At 39.8% G+C, this 13,605-nt stretch overlaps 1 protein-coding gene across 5 annotated transcripts; it reads right to left on the bottom strand.

The window, feature by feature from the left end:
- Positions 1-309: 309 nt before the first annotated feature.
- Positions 310-10,818, bottom strand: LOC124033772 (beta,beta-carotene 15,15'-dioxygenase-like). Of its 5 annotated transcripts, none has more exons than XR_006838451.1 (12): positions 5,907-6,130; positions 4,123-4,251; positions 3,906-4,035; positions 3,625-3,772; positions 3,380-3,527; positions 3,045-3,265; positions 2,658-2,927; positions 2,195-2,300; positions 1,920-2,014; positions 1,708-1,819; positions 1,178-1,615; positions 310-917 (listed from the first exon to the last, which is right to left on the bottom strand). XR_006838451.1 is itself a non-coding variant. In XM_046346031.1 (12 exons), the coding sequence occupies exons 2-12, from the start codon at positions 7,831-7,833 to the stop codon at positions 1,455-1,457; spliced, it is 1,527 nt and encodes a 508-aa protein (XP_046201987.1). In that variant the 5' UTR covers positions 7,834-7,915; positions 10,699-10,818; the 3' UTR covers positions 310-1,454. The 5 variants fall into 5 exon arrangements, 4 of the variants coding, with proteins under 4 accessions (XP_046201987.1, XP_046201988.1, XP_046201986.1 ...); XM_046346031.1 differs by lacking the exon at positions 5,907-6,130 and adding exons at positions 7,827-7,915; positions 10,699-10,818 and having other exon boundaries at positions 310-1,615; XM_046346032.1 differs by lacking the exon at positions 5,907-6,130 and adding exons at positions 7,827-7,915; positions 8,055-8,102 and having other exon boundaries at positions 310-1,615.
- Positions 10,819-13,605: the final 2,787 nt, after the last annotated feature.

Below are 13,605 nucleotides of genomic sequence, written 5' to 3'. Positions count from 1 at the left end.
TGCCAGGTTACCTAATATATTATATTTGTAAGCCATTGGTACCATGCTAGCCTATGCCAATTTTTGTTCACTGTGCATGCCTGGCACTGAGGGAAATCTAGTGTCTCTTATTAGTGCAGGTGACGTCCCAGAGTCAAACCACATTTCCCATGGGGGAAGGGGAGCTACACTATCAATCATACTAACTGATCTTTACATTTTTCTAGTTTCAGTAATATTCTTTGTACATTTTTGTATTTTGTGGGGATTGATTGGTTCCTCTACAAACAACAACAGTTGTGGATAAAGCAACAAAAAGGTTAATTTTTTTCCCTCTAGTTTTTATTTGTTAGCAAGCAAACATGTAGTTTACTGGCACAGCCATGTTGTTGGACTATATCACACAAAGAAATAGACATTTGCATTACTGTAGTTGTAAGCAATATGCTCATTTTAGACTATTAATTATAAGGTGATGACATGGTCAGACTAAGACAAATAGTTCAATTGCACATTTACACAGACATCAGGGGATCCATTTTAAGCAAAGTCATAGAATGATTTCAGAATCAAACACACTTAAAACAAAACATTAACTGGCATTTAATGCACAACAAATTGTCAAATTTCATTCTAACTTTAGAGCATTAATGTCTTGTTTCAGTCTTCCTCTAGAATGTACTAAATAAAAGTATACATGTTTTTTTATGAGTTTATTAAATACTTGTATTTAATTCACACAGTATTCTAATGGATATTCAAATATATATTTACAAATCTAATGTAAGTACATTGTAGTGACTCATGGTAATAATCATCATAATGTTGAATGAGGTAATTATGTGCGCAGAAAGTGCTGTAAGTACTCACTTGAGAGAAGTAATGGTGATAGCAATGCCACAACTGATTTGCAGCACACTATTGTTTTCCTTAATTACCTGTTGTACAGAAAAACAATATAATTTACAATAGGGTGACCAGGATAGACGGAATGAATACATTATAAACCCTTTTAACATACAAAACTATATTGTATACATCCTGATTTACAAAAATAGAGGTTACGTCGTTCTCTGTTTAATAATTCGTATCAGGTTTAGAACTTATACAGTAGGTTAGGATAATTCAAGTTGCAGGTTAGGTGAATTAGGTTAAGGTTAGGAGGGGTTAGTGTTAGCTAAAATGCAAAAATAATCACCTTAGATGTCAATTTGACAACCTGTATCCCATCTAGACATGATCTTGAAGCTCTGCCTCCTACCGCAGATGCGGAAGGCAGTCATCAGCGGATGTGGTGGATTGAGACTCAGCCCACGCAAAACAGATCAACTTTAAACACAATGATTTTCATGGGAATGTTTGTTTATTATGCTCATTGAATTTCCATGGGGGCACAGACATAGACTTTCCATGGTTGGGAACAATACTTTGCCCTCTACAATGTTAAGGTACAATCCTGCCCTCTGCTGGCTATGTCAGTTGGTGCTCTGTGTGGGAATGAAGTGTCCATGCAGATCCATATGAATGCTGGCGTCAATTGAGGCACGAGCAATTACCTCAAAGGTTTTGGCATTAAGGACAAGCATGAAGGGGGATATCTTTGGATTGAGTGAGACGACTGAGGACAAAATGACTCCTGAAAACAGAAAATAAATAAATGTACTGTTTTATAGTGACAGAGCTGATTAAATGCTTTTGTCGTGCAGAAGTAGGCCTACTGCTTCTCACCGTCATCCTCCTCCACAGCTCCTGGTGAAGCAACAAACACAGGCTCAGAAGGGTAGCAGTCCTCCTCTGTCCACTCAATGTACTTTCTGGTCACGATGTCCACCTTCCCAATCTGTGTAAGTATTAATAGCACAAACAGCAGCATGTGGTCAGTGAGAAATGAGGAAGACTCACTTCTCTATGTTAAGGAGAATACATTGGTAAGAGACTACCTTATTTGGGTGTGGAGTCCACTCCACTCTTGAGCCATAGAAATAACGGTACTTCTTGCCATTGAATTTGTAGTTCATCCCTGGCAACTCCAAACCTGTTTGTGTACAAATGGAGATAATCATGTATTTACGAAATGTTCCATAAAAAAACAAAAAGATCAACTATTTGACTAACAACTGCTCTACTCCACTTTTACTAACGTAGCATTTGACCTCTTCATTCAGTGGTGTATAATTCATACCGATTACTGGATGTTCAGTTGATAAAGTCTCACCTTCAAATATTGTTTCAGGCAGGCAATACAGCGAGCAATCTCTCTGCATCACTGCTTTGGCAGTTGTGTCTTTGAGCCTCACCAGATTTGTTCCATTTGGAGTATCCTATAACATACGTATCCAATCTTCAGTTGTTGTATAAACATGTAATGGTAACATTTAATTTGAACAGGCTTCGTATGAAGCTTATTTTGCCTTGAAAACATGTGAGTTCATAGCTAGTTCATGAAAATGTCTAATTAAGCAAAATATCACAGGCCCCGATCAGTTCTAGATGTGATATATTCACAATATATCACAACGTCTCATGCTTTAATGCCTGTTATGCTCTATGGCTCCCTCTTTAAGGTGCCCGGAATGTTTGAACTGTTCATAAGGAGCTGCTTCATGTAAAGTGTAACAGAGTTTAATACCAGCATATTCATGTATTTACAGGAAAGTTGGAATCTTACCAATATATACCTTGTCAACAGTGAGAGGCAAGACAAATCTATGGCAGATTGGTGGGGAGAAGTTGACCTTGTTGGTCTCAATGAATTCATGAGTTTCCTTTCTCAGGTTCGCTAAGTAGAACATTTCATACAGATTGCTGTCTTTGTAGGTGATCATGTCAAACACTACATGGCCGTCGTCCTCGTAGGCGTTGATGTGGTGGAAAACCACCAGGGCATCTGTGTAGAACTTGGTGGACACAGCCTTCCCAGTCTTCTTGTCGACCAGGTGGATCAGCGTCTAAAAAATGGCCAAGGGGATCACCAGAGAGAATGTAAGAAGTTTGATTGTTGCCAAAGTTAGTTGAAGATAAAAATTAACTTTCCATGAGGTTGTGATCAGATAAGTGTAGCTTACAATGTCCTCTTTGTCGTATTTGAGGCAGCTGGCCCAGTTGACGCTTCTAAATATAGCTGTGGCCAGTCTGAGGATGTCCAGTTTGAATGGCTGCTCGACAAAGATGATGTAATTCTCTGTCATGCCAAAGCTGTGGAAGTAGCTGGGGAAGAGGGTAGAGCGAAACGGTATATTGCAGACCCGCTTCACCTTCCGCAGGGCAGGCTTCTTATGCTCCTTATCTGGAGAGGGAAAGAACACTTTCCTGTGAACACTTAAATGTGTTATCATTCATGGAGGTTTTTACCCTAACATGTATGTGGCCAGGAACCCCCCAAATTAAAATGTTCCGATACCTGATGCATTTACTGGAACCTTGAAGATAACATAGTTGGGCATGCCAAACCTCATGAGGGCAGTTCCCATGTTATAGGTGTTTCCCTCATCGTCGTAGTGAGGGTGTGCAGTCGCCAAGTTCAGAGCAATGTGATTCCTGTAGTTCATCTGAGGTTGAGTTTACAGGACAGGCAAAGGGAGAATATAAAGCAAGTGATAAGACATAATGGACAACAGTGATCATTTCAACAGATTTTAAATTTACCTTTCCAATTACATCCAAGGTAATTGGGTCAATTTGATTCATGTAGTTGACTTCTGATGAGGCATAGTAGTCCTCCCCATATCTAATGATGTTTATCAGGTTGTTATCTGTGAAGTCAGGGATGGCAGCGAGAAGGTAGGAGAAGGCTCTGAAAAAAGGACAAGATGCATCATGAATTTTTGGGTATGTTTGTCAAGATATATTTTGTGTGGACATCCATGTAAGGGAAATGTAAAATCAAAAACAAATAAACTATAAATCATGTTTCAAAATTGATTTACTTTGAAAATATGTTTTTGCAGGGATCGGGATAGATCATTGTCCCAAATTCTGACACAACAATCTTGTTTGCCTGAGTGTTTTTCTTGAAGGTGTCACTCCTCAGGAATTTACTCCTGTAGTACACATCACCTGCAAAACACAAAGATTCTCAGTGCTATTCGGCCAGTTGGAAATTTACCATTTGTGGAAATGTATAATGTCTTGTTCCGGTCTCACCATCTTTGAAGGTGAAACTATGAATTAAGGCCATGCCATCAAACCAGTGGTTGTATTCAGTGTCTCCCACTTTAAAGAGACCAGGCCCATTGCGCAGCAATGTCCCTTGTAGCCACCCAGGGACGCATCCTGCAAGCACAGAAGGTACATTGTCACACCCTGGCCTTAGTATTTTTTTCATTATTTTAGTCAGGCCAGGGTGTGACATGGGTGATTTATGTGGTGTGTTTTGTCTAAGTTTTTTTGTAGGTTATAGGATTGTGATTAGTGAAGTATTCCAAGTAAGTCTATAGTTGCCTGGAGTGGTTCTCAATCAGAGGAAGGTGTTTAAAGTTGTCTCCGATTGGGGACCATATTTAGGCAGCCATATTCTTTAGGTATCTTGTGGGTGATTGTTCCTGTCTGTGTTTTGCACCAGTTAGGACTGTTGTCGGTTTTCACGTTACGTTTGTTTTTTTGTAAATTGTTAGTATTTTTCATCTTTCATTAAAGATGTATAAAGATAACCACGCTGCATTTTGGTCCTCTCTTTCACCAGAAGAAAAACGTTTGAATTTTTACCATATACTAATATGATAAACCAAACAATGTAGAAGCTGATCCCTGATAAAGTTCGAACTTCAGCCTATATATTTTTTTGAATGGTAAATTTGATCATTTTTTAAAGTTTACGTTAGAGGTTCATTATACCTCATATACTGTATATAGGCGTGTGTCCGTGGAGGCTCCTCGGGAGGAAGGGGATGACCAGCCGCTTCAGTGACTTTGAGAAAAATGTAAATTGTAAAACATTTGATAAAACTATACTAAATATAAAATCACATCACCAAATAATTGATTAAAACGTACCATTTTACAATTAAGGTTTACAGCAAAAAGAAAAATAGGCCTTCAACTTGTAAGCATTTCAATTTAGGCCATCATTGTGGGTACTGATGTCTTGTGGAATTATTTTTTAATACTCAAGTTGTGTTTTATAACGTATTATAGGGCTACACTTAAGAGATCCTAGCTCACAGGCCTCTAAATATAGTCTTTACATCTTTTTTTTTTACAAAATAGTTGAAGCAGCACATGCAGTGGCTGATAAGGAAAACAGATCTGGCAATAAGAATAGGCTATAAATAGTCAAGACTATTTGAGACCCCTTGGCTATACCACAGCAGCCCCACACGGATACAAAAAAGAAAGATCTGTAACCAAGTAAAGGGAGACAAAGTAAGAATTGAAAGTGTCAATGTTCATTCATATTCGTAACTTTGGGTTTTTACATTTACATATCTAATTTAACGTTTACGTTTCATGTTTCATGCATGGCTTTTTCCATAAGATTTTCTTAAGATCCTAACAATACATATGTTCAACTTTTTGGCAGCCATCTCGCTCCATATTTCCCCAATCAATTATGCAGCAAACGAGTGGGAGAAGCTGTCTGTACCAGAAATCAAAGCAACTGCGAACACGCAGGCAGAAAAGCACAAAGAGGGAGGTGCGACGAGAAAGCGGTCGAGAACGCTACTTCGGCGACTGCAGCAAGACAAATTCGTGCTGTCACGTCATCTAGCGGAGCCAATAGCGAATCTCACTGAAAAATAGTTGGAAACACTGCACATGAGATTAATCAGAATGTGCCAAAGTAAAAAGTAAAATTGCTCAGAAGAAAGTAATGTTTTTATTGTGCAAGTCATTAGAAAATAGTAAAATAACTTACTGAAATAGCAATAACAATGAGCTACCTTGAAAGATCGGTTTTTAGTATATAAAGGGATACGACTACGGCTTACCTGTTACTTCTGCTTTGACAGGTTCGGGTGATTCAGTCCCGTTCTTGCCGATGAGGAATTGAGACATAGCATCAGCTATTAAGACTATCGGCTGTTATGTGGTACAGTGGTCCCTTATCAACTAGAATAGTTTATATCAGACTAGACTATGACGGGTCCGTCTATATCTTTGACGACAATAGTCTAGGGGTAAAATTCCAAATGTGTTACATAACTGTATCACGTAGGCTACTAGGCGCCATCTCCTGGCTTGGTTATGTAAAAGCAATCACAGTGGTCACTCACTAAAACTAATACTATCGCCATCTACTGGCAGGTGTATGTATAACCAAACTAACATAATGGTGGTTATCTAACATGACTAAGAAACAAAAGTCTAGACTTATTAATGCAATTATTACAACTTTGAATTGGTTAGAGCGATGGGCCAGTAACTGAAAGGTTGCGATATCGAATTCCTAAACTGACAAGGTAAAAATCTGTCGTTCTGCCTCTGATCAAGGCAGTTAACCCACTGTTCTTAGGCCGTCCTTGTAAAATAAGAATTACTTCAACCGACTTGCCGAGTTAAAAGGTGATATATTAGAAATTGAATGTGCTTTTGTGCAGTCGCCATGATAATGGGCGGCTGCCCTATTGAGTTTATAAGTGTAATGGGCTGCCCTACAGAAAGTGTTATTACTGAAAACTAAAAGTCCTCGGTGTATCCATCTCATCCCTCACCTGGTAAACTACTGAGGGATGGGATAGGATAATGGTAAGCACCCATATTCATAGACATGGATGCAAGGACTGCTCAGCCATGAGATATCATTTTTAGTTTTAACCCATGTTTTGGAGCGTAGTGTTCATGTACAGTTACATTGTTTACAAACAATGGAGTAAAATAAGTTTATATTTAGGGTTCTGATGGTGTTAGACAGTTTGATACGCTCATCAGGCATTACAAATTACATTCGTCAAGAATCAATGGCTATATACAGTGTCATTATTTTACAAGTAAAAACATGTACAGTGCATCTGGAAAGTATTCAGAAACCTTGACTTTTTCCACAATTTGTTACAGCCTTACTCTAAAATGTATTAAATCCCCCTCAATCAAACTACACACAATACCCCATAATGACAACAGGTTTTTTGCTAATTTATCATTTAAAAAAAACTAATTCCACATTTACAGTACCTGATCTAATGTCTCCCCAGAAATGTTACATCAGGTTCAACTCAGGGCTCTCGCTGGGCCACTGAAAAACATCCCCACAGCATGATGCTCCCACCACCATGCTTCACCATAGGGATGGTGCCAGGTTTCTTCCAGACGTGATGCTTGGCATTCAGACCAAAGAGTTCCAGCTTGGTTTCATCAGACCAGAGATGCTTGTTTATCATGGTCTGAGAATCTTTAGGTGCCTTATGGCCAACTTCATGTGCCTCTTACGGAAGAGTGGCTTCCGTCTGGCCACTCTCCCAGATCTGTGCCTTGACACAATCCTGTCTCGGTGCTCCACGGACGATTCCTTCGATCTCATTGCTTGGTTTTTGCTCTGAGATTAACTGTCAACTGTGGGACCTTATATAGACAGGTATGTACCTTTCCAAATCATGACCAATCAAGTGAATTTACCACAGGTGGACTCCAATCAAGTTGTAGAAACAGCTCAAGGATGATCAATGGAAACAGGATGCACCTGAGCTCAATTTCAAGCCTCATAGCAAAGGTCTCTTTTTATATACTTTTGCAAAAATATATATTTTTTTGTCATTATAAGGTATTGTGTATAGATTGATGAGGAACGTTTTTTTATTTAATCCATTTTAGAATAAGGCTGTAACAAAATGTGGAAAAGGTGAAGAGGTCTGAGTACTTTCCGAATGCACTGTATGTGCCAACCCCAGATTTCCCCTTTAATACCTTTTTACCTTTCATGATAAATTGGTCCCCTCTCAAACTTCCTCTCCGCCTCCTCAACAGAGATGTTGTCTCTGGCTGTCATGGCCTGGATAGTGGCCTGGGACGGTATTAAAAAACAATAATTAACCATTTTAACTTAATGAATAGATAAAGGGAAGTTAAAGGAGTAGACAGGCATACAGACATTAAAATTCATGAAAGTGTCAGGAGATGGTTAGACTTCATTGGAACCTCACCTCTTGCAACAAAACATCCAAGATGAAAATAGGCAAACGCGAGCGGTATGGCCCATGTACTATCAACCAGTCTGGCAGGCTGCTACATACACTGAAGTCTGAGGCACTACTGATCAGTCTGCCAGGCTCCTATCTACAGTGACCAGCCTGGGAAGCCCAAGCATTATCTATTCTAGGCAGATATGCTTACTAGTTTATATGCTATGTTCACCAAAAAGATTAATGTCATGGGTTGTGTAGCTGAACTGTATTTGCATGTTACACAGCTAAGAGCCATACAAGCTAACCATAGATTGATATATTTATTTTACCCTTATTTACTACTTGTCTGCACAAAAGTCATTTTTTGTGTATCAGTGTATCAATAAATCAATCAATTCATTTTCTTGCACTGGAAATTGTGTCCTTCTGTGCCGAGGAGTAGGTAGATAAACTTTGGAACTCCACGAAATGTCTAACTGAGAGGCCAATTTAGCCAGAGGCTCTTTTAGCGAGAGGCCAGACTCGCAGTCTCCAGCAGGACGCTACTACGGTGGCTACATTATGATTAGTCCATGAGCCAGACCCCCAAATTTGCTCCGTCAGGCTCACATGAGGTGACGATGTCTCTGAGTGATTCTTTTGAAGGTCTACCTAGAGTTGGAAAATGTGTGATAGCAGTGCTGCAATTGGAGCCTTCTCCAGTAATAACTCTCATCCCTCAATCCCATACAATTTTCCCATATGGGTTTTACCCTATGACAGAATGCTATTGCTCACATATAAGCTTTAATTATATATCATTGGAAAGATTGACAGCTATCCATCAGACACATTTTTGGAATTTTCAGGTCAACAGAAGTTTAACCTTGGACCTAAAGGGTATTTAACAGAATGACCTGTATAAATTGCTTTAAGGAAACCCTGACACATTTTAAACTATGACATGTGGTTTTGAAAGGTCATGAAATGACCTTTCAAATTATATATAATATAACTTTGAAAGCACTAGCTACAACTATTTTTTAATAATCACCCATATTATGCCATTGTGTGAGAGATTTGGTGCCTCTTATCACCAAAGATACAATTTAAAAAACATAGTTGCCCCACTACAAGGAATTCTATGGCTAAGCTTCCGACATTATAATGAATGTTGGAAGCTTATCCATAGAATTCCATGTAGTGGGGCAACTATGTTTTTGTATTGTAACTTTGGTGATAGAGGCACCAAATTTGACATACACAGCTAGAACAGGGTTTTAACCAGATTTGTAGATACAGGGCCATCACAGGATTCAGGTATGCGGGTGTGTGTAATGAGACAAGACAGTCTGGCGTTGATGGTAATGAATCCAGTTCAGTGACACCTAGAAAGCCAATGACGTAGACCTCCGAAGCTGGTGAATGAGCAGCAGTACCGGTGGGATCTGTGACAGCTTCCAACATTCTTTCATTTATTTTTTTATCCCCTTTTCTCCCTAATTGCGTGGTACCCAGAAGCCAGCTTCACCAATGTGTCGGGGGAAACACCATACACTTGGCAACCATGTCGGCGTGCACTGCACTCGGCCCGCCACAGGAGTCGCTAGTGCGCAATGGGACAAAATCCCTATGGGAAAATGAATGGGGATGGAGGGATGAAAGAAAGAGTGATAACCGGAGAAAGCTCCAATTGCTGCAATGTTATCACACATTTTCCAACTCTAGGGACATAGACCTTTAAAGAAATCACTATGAGACATCGCCACCCCAAGTGAGCCCGACCGATCCCCCGCCCTGGCTCATGGACTAGTATGCACACTCCACACAAAAGTGCACGCATGCACGCACACACATGCCTTTTCAATTATGCTTGCAAAAGATAACAGTTCGTGTCACAACAATTTCTCAGGTTATCTAAATTCCAAATTATCGCGCAATTCTTTCAAACACAGATCATGTCTGTTATCTTTAAACACACGATAAGGTTACACACATTCAGGCATCTGGGAATAACACATTTAATATGTTCTGTTATTATCTCAGTGCAATTATTGTAGCCTATTAAGATTCATGTTGAGATGATGTAAGGCAACTTGAGATTAATCCCACAAACTCCTTGGAGTTTATCAAATGTATCCAAATGGAAAATGCATTCCTCCACCATGGCCTGGATTCTCTTTAGTCAATTAGAAAATGTAGAGCAGGCCTATACCATGGACCTAAGTTTATTTGCCTTTATCTGTGCACATAATTAGCTATTTGTGTTTATGGTTTTATAGAGGTAAATTCTACTGTCACTGATTACCACATAGTACAACTGGTCTAGAGCAGCGTTTTGGTTTTTGCTCTACCACTACACCGCTGAATCAAATAACCAACTCATCATCAAGCTTTGATTATTCGCATCAGCTGATTATTGCTAGGGCAAAAACCGAAACGTGCACCCAGGACCGAGTTTGGGAAATGCTGGTCTAGAGTCCCATATACGCCAACATTCTTTCATTAGATTACATTTTCATAAACAAGGGACCTACAACTGAATAAACTTTAAATGACATGATACAGTGGCTTGCGAAAATATTCACCCCCCTTGGCATTTTTCATATTTTGTTGCCTTACAACCTGGAATTAAATAGATTTTTGGGAGGCTTATATCATTTGATTTACACAACATGCCTACCTGTCACAGTCGTCATAATGAGGAGACCAAGGTGCAGCATGATAAGCGTACATAACTCTTTTAATGAAAAGAACGAACACTGAACAGAACACTGAACAAAACTCTACAAAACAACAAAACGCTATATGACTAGTGCAAACAGGCAACTAAACATAGAATAACAACCCACAAACTATCCAAGGAATATGGCTACCTAAATATGGTCCCCAATCAGAGACAACAATAAACAGCTGCCTCTGATTGAGAACCAATCCAGGCAACCATAGACATAAAAACACCTAGACTAGACAATCACATAAACATACAAAAAAACCTAGACGATACAACAACTACACAAACCACCCTTGTCACACCCTGACCTAACCAAATAATAAAGAAAACAAAGATAACTAAGGTCAGGGCGTGACACTACCACTTTGAAGATGCGAAATATGTTTTATTGTGAAACAAACAAGCAATAAGACAAAAAAAACAGAAATCTTGAGCGTGCATAACTATTCACCCCCCAAAAGTCAATACTTTGTAGAGCCACCATTTGTAGCAATTTCAACTGCAAGTCTCTATAAGCTTGGCACAACTAGCCACTGGGATTCCAGTATTCTAGGCAAAACCGCTCCAGCTCCATCAAGTTGGATGAATTCTGCTGGTGTACAGCATTCTTTAAGTCATACCACAGATTCTCAATTGGATTGAAGTCTGGGCTTTGACTGGGCCATTCCTATTTATAGTTGCTTTAGCAGTATGCTTAGGGTCATTGTCCTGCTAGAAGGTGAACCTCCGTCCCAGTCTCAAATCTCTGGAAGATTGAAACAGATTTCCCTCAAGAATTTCCCTGTATTTAGCACCATCCATCATTCCTTCAATTCAGACCAGCTTCCCAGTCCCTGCCAATGAAAAACATCTCCACAGCATGATGTTGCCACCACGCTTCACTGTGAGGATGGTGTTCTTAGGGTGATGAGATGTGTTGGGTTTGCACCAGACATATCGTTTTCCTTGATGGCCAATAAAGTTCAATTCTATCTGACCAGAGTACCTTCTTCCATATGTTTGGGGAGTCTCCCACATGCCTTTTGGCGAATACCAAATGCGTTTGCTTAATTTTATCTTTAAGCAATGGCTTTTTACTGGCCCCATTTCCATAAAGCCCAGCTCGGTGGAGTGTACGGCTTAAAGTGGTCCTATGGACAGATACTCCAATCTCCACTGTGGAGCTTTGCAGCTCCTTTAGGGTTATCTTTGGTCTCTTTATTGCCCTTCTGATTAATGCCCTCCTTGCCTGGTCCGTGAGTTTTAGTGAGCGGAACTCTTTTGGCAGGTTTGTTGTGGTGCTATATTCTTTCAATTTGTTAATAATGGATTTAATGGTGCTCCCTGGCATGTTCAAAGTTTCTGATATTTTTTTTTATAACCCAACCCTGATCTGTACTTCTCCACAACTTTGTCCCTGACCTGTTTGGAGAGCTCCTTGGTCTTCATGATGCCACTTAGTGGTGTTGCAGACTCTGGGGCCTTTCAGAACAGGTGTATATATATATACTAAGATCATGTGACAGATCATTTGACACTTAGATTGCACACGGGTGGACTTTATTTAACTAATTATGTGACTTCTGAAGGTAACTGGTTGCACCAGATCTTATTTAGGGGCTTCATAGTAAAGGGGGTGAATACACATGCACGCACCACTTTTCCCTGTTTATTTTGAGAATTTTTTAAAACAAGTTATTTTTTTCATTTCACTTAACCAATTTGGACTATTTTGTGTATGTCCATTACAGGCAATCCAAATAAAAAATATATTTAAATGACAAAATAGGAAAAACGCCAAGGGAGATGAATACTTTTAAAAGGCACAGTACTGACTCACACGCAGCACCTAAAAAGAGACATGTTCTTATTAGTCAAAACAGGCAGAAGGCTTGTCGAGTTCACCACACTAACACATGTATTTTCCTTTACAACTGAGGATGTCAAAAGTCCAGAAGAGTTGCGCATGACCGTCGGGAGACAAGGCCACTGTCTGGGTCAGTGGTTGATTGAAAAGTAATCTCACAGCAGTACCAATGTTGATCATGAAATTCTTGGCCCTGTAAAGTTTAATATGTGGTATAAATATAAAGAGTCTCTGTATTTTGGACTTTGATAACTCGGATGTTCTTTATCTGGTTCATTGGTTTGTTGCTGCCAAACCTGTATAAAGTTGATCTACACCTGCAAGCTGCAGTGTGTTACATTAATGACAGCCTTCAGAGGCACCCATTATTACTGTTGACACAGGGTCCTTTCCTGAGGACTTTATTGCAGACCATTCACTATATGTTATGCAGGTGAATGAGGACCCAAAAGCGACTTGGCGAAAACAGAGTCTTTAATCCAGTAAAGTAAAATACAATCAAAAAACACAATTTCCACTCGTAATGACGAGAACAGACTGGAGACTCGATCTTGAACAGCAGGTTGCCTCGGGAAGGCACTTGAACTTAGCAGACTCAGACACCTGCTCACCACGCAGCATCTGAGGGAAACACGACACGACAGGGCGATACACAAACACAGCACGGTGAACAATAGACAAGGATCCGACAGGGCAGAAACGGAAGACAAGGGGAGAAATAGGGACTCTAATCAGAGGGCAAGATACGGAACAGGTGTGAAAAGATTAGATGATTGAGTAGGGGAATAGGAACAGCTGGGAGCAGGGACGGAGCGATAGAGAGAAGAGAGAGAGGGAGGAAGAGAGAAAGAGGGATAGAAAAAGGGAACGAACCTAATAAGACCAGCAGGGGGAAACGAACAGAAGGGAAAGCATAATGACAAGACAATATATGACAAAACATGACACTATATCCCTGTGGTCTGTTGGTTTGTACACAAGGATTATGTCCATTGGTACTTCACAAAGAA

This window comes from Oncorhynchus gorbuscha, linkage group LG04, assembly GCF_021184085.1.
Source record: "Oncorhynchus gorbuscha isolate QuinsamMale2020 ecotype Even-year linkage group LG04, OgorEven_v1.0, whole genome shotgun sequence".
Classification (NCBI taxonomy): Eukaryota; Metazoa; Chordata; class Actinopteri; order Salmoniformes; family Salmonidae; genus Oncorhynchus; species Oncorhynchus gorbuscha.
This window is presented reverse-complemented; position numbering and strand designations above follow the sequence as displayed.